The 4,622-nt window shown below is 31.7% G+C and overlaps 1 protein-coding gene across 1 annotated transcript; it reads right to left on the bottom strand.

Annotated features, from left to right (window-relative positions):
• Nucleotides 1-389: 389 nt before the first annotated feature.
• Nucleotides 390-2,033, bottom strand: LOC149564840 (photosystem I reaction center subunit XI, chloroplastic-like). Its single transcript, XM_089818413.1, has 2 exons — nucleotides 1,851-2,033; nucleotides 390-1,053 (listed from the first exon to the last, which is right to left on the bottom strand). Exons 1-2 carry the CDS (start codon nucleotides 2,016-2,018, stop codon nucleotides 562-564), a joined length of 660 nt encoding a protein of 219 aa, XP_089674539.1. The 5' UTR covers nucleotides 2,019-2,033; the 3' UTR covers nucleotides 390-561.
• Nucleotides 2,034-4,622: the final 2,589 nt, after the last annotated feature.

The raw sequence follows: 4,622 nt of genomic DNA, 5'->3' as shown, positions 1-4,622 counted from the left end.
GTTAACAAATATATCTAAATTACTTGATACATTGAAAGAAATAATCTTTATCTTTAATATAGTATGGTTATCTATATCATGGAACTCATTTATACATGGAAAAATAATACTTCTTTATGGATAGTTAACTATTAGAAATGAAAAATTGTTTGTAATTTTACTACGTTTTAATAGTGTCTTGATGATATAATAAAACGTAAAAAGATCTCAAAAGTTTATAAAATATGTAGAAAATCTTGACATTATCTGCATAGCTTTAAACAAAAATACTAATTATACTATTTTAATATTTTTTCCAACTTTAATTTAATATTATATAGACTATTTCAAAAAATTATCCTATTAAAAAATTTAGACAACATTATGATATTGAGAATCCAAAAACCAAATTTCTTAAAGATAAATTTCCATAAGAAAATTCATTATCTTTGAATAAATGCTAAAGACAATGAAAATCCTTCCCTAATTTTAACAATGTCATTATGCACTACAAATTTACAGAGTATTTCATAAAAATTATGGTTTAAACATTGGGAATAATGGGATAAGAAAGCATTCCTCTTACTTGACAAAGTAAGGCAAGTTCAAAACATACAAGAGGATGTAAGCCCAAGTAACCCCAGAGATCCCTCCAAAAAAGAACCCACCTGCAAAAGCAGACCAGCCTTCAGCAGTTTGCAGCTTATCGGCCTGTTTCTTCCTTCCTGTCAATGTAAGACTAGGAGACAATGGGGCCTCCCCTGGCTTGAATGAAGCCACACCATACATTGACAAACAAATAGATAATATCACCACTAGCCCTCCAGCAGCCAGGGAACCAGCCGCTCCAGCATATTCAGTGTCTCTCAATGGCCCAGCTTTCACAAAGGGCCCCACAAGGAAGAACCCATGAGCCAATCCCACCTCTATCCCACGTAGAAGGGGGCTTACTGAGGTCCTGTAAGCAGGTAGATTAGACAGGTACCATGCGACCAGGGGGCTCGAAGTCACTGGTGTTTCCAAGCTCCCTATGAATGGGTCACCATTCAGGGGCTCTATCACTTGAAATGTCGGCTTTACAACACAAAAGTTAAAGAGTGTCAATGTAAACAACAACAACAATCATTGAATTTATCAAGCTTGAGATCTATATCAGGGCAATATGCACAATTCTTCTAATGTGTTGCAAGAGTTTTTACATATATCTATGCGGTAGTAATGTTGATAAATCATATTCATTTGATAGCATCACATGTATAACAGTTTGTGACTTGCATTTGTTAACTTGGATTAAATTTAGAAGAATAGTCCGAATGAAATTCCTTCCACAAAAGATATTTCATAAACAACTTGGCATTTCATGATTCATTTGACAAGGTTGCAATTATAGTTTTGCATTTCACTTGCAGTTCTAACCTTATATTAAATCTATAACAGTGGACCTAAATAGTTTTTCATTTTTAAAAAGATTGAAAGTTCATCAAACAACTTGACCACTGGGTAGTTTACTGAGTTTAAGAGTCATATTTTATACTCAAAGTTTGCAAAGTTAGATTAAATCTAGAGACTAGATGGAAAAAAATTCCTCCAATACTGAACATTTCATAAATAACATTAGATGACTCAGCAAACTTATATCATGATTATCAGAATGGGTGGAAAGAAATTTCTTCAAGACTAAACTTTCTTGAACAATTTGACCTCTAGAATTGATTTTGTAAACCCTTATCTCAATCAACATTTCAAATCTTTAAATAATTTCAAACAAAAACTTGAAAATGTCTGGTTCTTCTTGTGTAATTCTCCATTATAGTGGGCACGAAAAGTTTCAGATAAATTGGATAGCAATGGATATGAACCGTCATATTTACCTTTTCAGTTTGGACGGCTCTCACAGTGAGAGAGTGTGATGGCAGTTTCTTCTTGAAGCCAAGGCCCTTCAGATTTTGACCCAAGGATGAGGTGACGTGGCATCTTGTGAGAGTGGGATTTGCAGAGGCAAGAAGAGAGTGAGGAGCAGCTGCCCTTGCAGTCGCCATTGTTTCTCAGACTACAGTTTTTCCTCTTGGGCAGAGTTGAGTTAAAGCAAGGCGGAGGATCAGAAGATTAGAAGATAAGAGGTAGTAAGAATATGTGGTTCTCATTGGTCGAGCATCTGATAATGTATTCTCTCTTCCACTTTATTTGGATTTTTTATACTCCCCACTTCCTTTCTCTACCTTGTCGACATATCTTAGATCAATTTGACCATTTTCTTCTATAACATTTTCAAAAATGGTTATTATGTTTCGATTTACGATGTTTGTATTTTATTTATTTTTTAAAATCCACACACAAGCAAGTATTCAATATATATACACTATTCTGTGTTACGTAGTTTCTTCAGTCAAATCTTATATGATATCAAAGCATTATGTACTAAATGTTACATTCTAAATTAGATGGAAACTTTTAACAGATTTGTCTTTAGTCATACGAAATATTCCATTTTCTTAAATATTTGAATTATTTTAGAGAATTAAAGAGCTTAATAATAGATATAGGAATTACGAGCTTCATTGAATGCAAGTATTTTCTCTTATTTGCATCCAAATCGACTACTGGAGACTACATTTCTAAAGTTTTGAATATAAGCCTTGTACATAGTAGTTACGTAAAATCCATTAAAGAATTTTGGCCTAGTATTTTGTTTAGAAGGCTCAAGAACATATAGATCATTTTTCGTTTCATTGATTCCCTTTTCATTGAAATTAAAAAATATTTCTTTAAGTCGTCTAAAAATTTGTCTCTTTAGTTGTATGGACTAACACATAATGTTCCCTTAGTATGTTTTTCTAAATTTTGATGCATATTCTACTAGAAAAAATAAATATTATCGACACAACTAAAGGATAATTGAAGGTATAAAGGAAATCTTTTTCCATTACTTAAGGTTCATTTTTAATATTATTAGTGCATAGTGTTCTTTGTTTGGCCTTCTTTATAGTATTCTAAGATATTGATACATTTTCTAACCTATTAATCTTGTCGATGTTGTGCTTGGAAATGATTAGCAACAAATACCATTTGGTAAAATTTTAATAGTTTTATCTATGGTTGCTACCATCATAACTAATTATACACCAAACTAATTAATAGTTGTTTAGTGGCCATTCACTAACTATTGTTAAACCTCATTGAAATGTATATAAGACACATTATCAACCAAATTGGTATCTTCCAAGTGTAAAATAATAACTCAACCTCTAATAGGCAGTATTAAATACTCTAACTATGGTTTTAGCATTTTGGATGAAAGTCTTGGTGACAAGAACTTTTGTGCATCAATCTAGTAATATCAACAAACCATATGTACAATGTTTTCCATTTTTGACATCTAATTAACATCAAAAGGTCATTGTAAGATATGTTGAACCCCTTCATTGTTAGTTATTTCAAATTTTTAGCTTAACTTTACAAACTTCCTTCTTGCTCATATGATGGCCTTTAGAAATTAATTTACAAGAGAAAAATACATATCCATACACACAAACAAGGATTCTACGAACAAAATATTGAAAAAATAAAAAATATTTCATATTCAAAGTATTAGAAGCATCTACAGGATAATATGATCCAAGTGTAGATGCACAAGTGCCAATTTTTATTATGGTACGGTAATGCAATCATTAAGAGGTGACAATGAGCATATATGATTAGCTAGAAATAGTAACAACAATGTTAAAATTGTTACATTGACTACCATATTATTAGAACAATGCACATAATGCCAAGATGCAATCAAAGGAACAAAGGTATGGTATTGAAGAAGGTGATGAAGTTGATATAGAAGAAGTATCGAAGATGATTTCATAGAGATTGGGTATATTAGAAATGCTCAAGAGACTTTATAATAGAAAGGACAAAATAGGTTAAGAGAGAGTGCCATAAATCACCTATAATATTTAAGAATTCCTCATTAAGAAAATGCACAACTACAATAATATATATATTGTGACGAGTGTTAATCATTGTCAATTTTCATATTTAAAATATAAAGGATGGTTAAAGAAACAAAGGCTTCTATGAGTGCATGAGAGAAATCAAGTGGACTACAAGCTGAAAGAAAAACAACCCTCAAAATATTAGGATTTAGAGATGAGCATTTCAAGTCATAATGAATTTTAGGGTGCATAGGTAATCTGAGATTCTTTTTTTTTATTGTTCTTGTCACTTATGAAAACCTTGTATGCCTAGTACTATTAAAAAGTAATGATCTTTGCATAATTTTTCTATCAAACTAACTTTTGATATTAAGGAGAAAAAATATGAAAGGTACTTTTGTAGTGTGTCAGTGTCTCTTACAGTATTCATTACATAGCTTAATCACCTCTAGTAGATTATCTTGGAGAGCTACAATTGTTGAGAGCCTAATTGCAACGATTGTTATATTGTCATTGATGTCAAACCTTTTGGTGAGGCAAGTGTCAAACCTAGTGGATAGACATTCACTACCAGTGTAGAGTGCCATGTCTATTAATTGATGAAGAGGATTTGAAAAGAAGCGATCATGAGATGACCTAGTGAAAGGTTGAGTTGAGATGTGTAAGTGAGATGGAATTGCAATGGGCACTTATAAGTTAGTACTTGAAAAGATATTTTAT

Source organism: Cupressus sempervirens, chromosome 3 (genome assembly GCF_028749045.1).
Source record: "Cupressus sempervirens isolate cs-2001-9-10 chromosome 3, ASM2874904v1, whole genome shotgun sequence".
Lineage (NCBI taxonomy): Eukaryota > Viridiplantae > Streptophyta > Pinopsida > Cupressales > Cupressaceae > Cupressus > Cupressus sempervirens.
Note: the sequence above shows the minus strand (reverse complement) of the source record. Positions and strands in the feature narration are given on the sequence as shown.

Coding starts and splice junctions, on each gene's coding strand:
- LOC149564840 (XM_089818413.1), bottom strand. CDS start 2,018: ATGGCGACTGCAAGGGCAGCTGCTCCTCACTCTCTTCTTGCCTCTGCA. Junction 1,054..1,850: donor GAGCCGTCCAAACTGAAAAG/GTAAATATGACG, acceptor TGTGTTGTAAAG/CCGACATTTCAAGTGATAGA.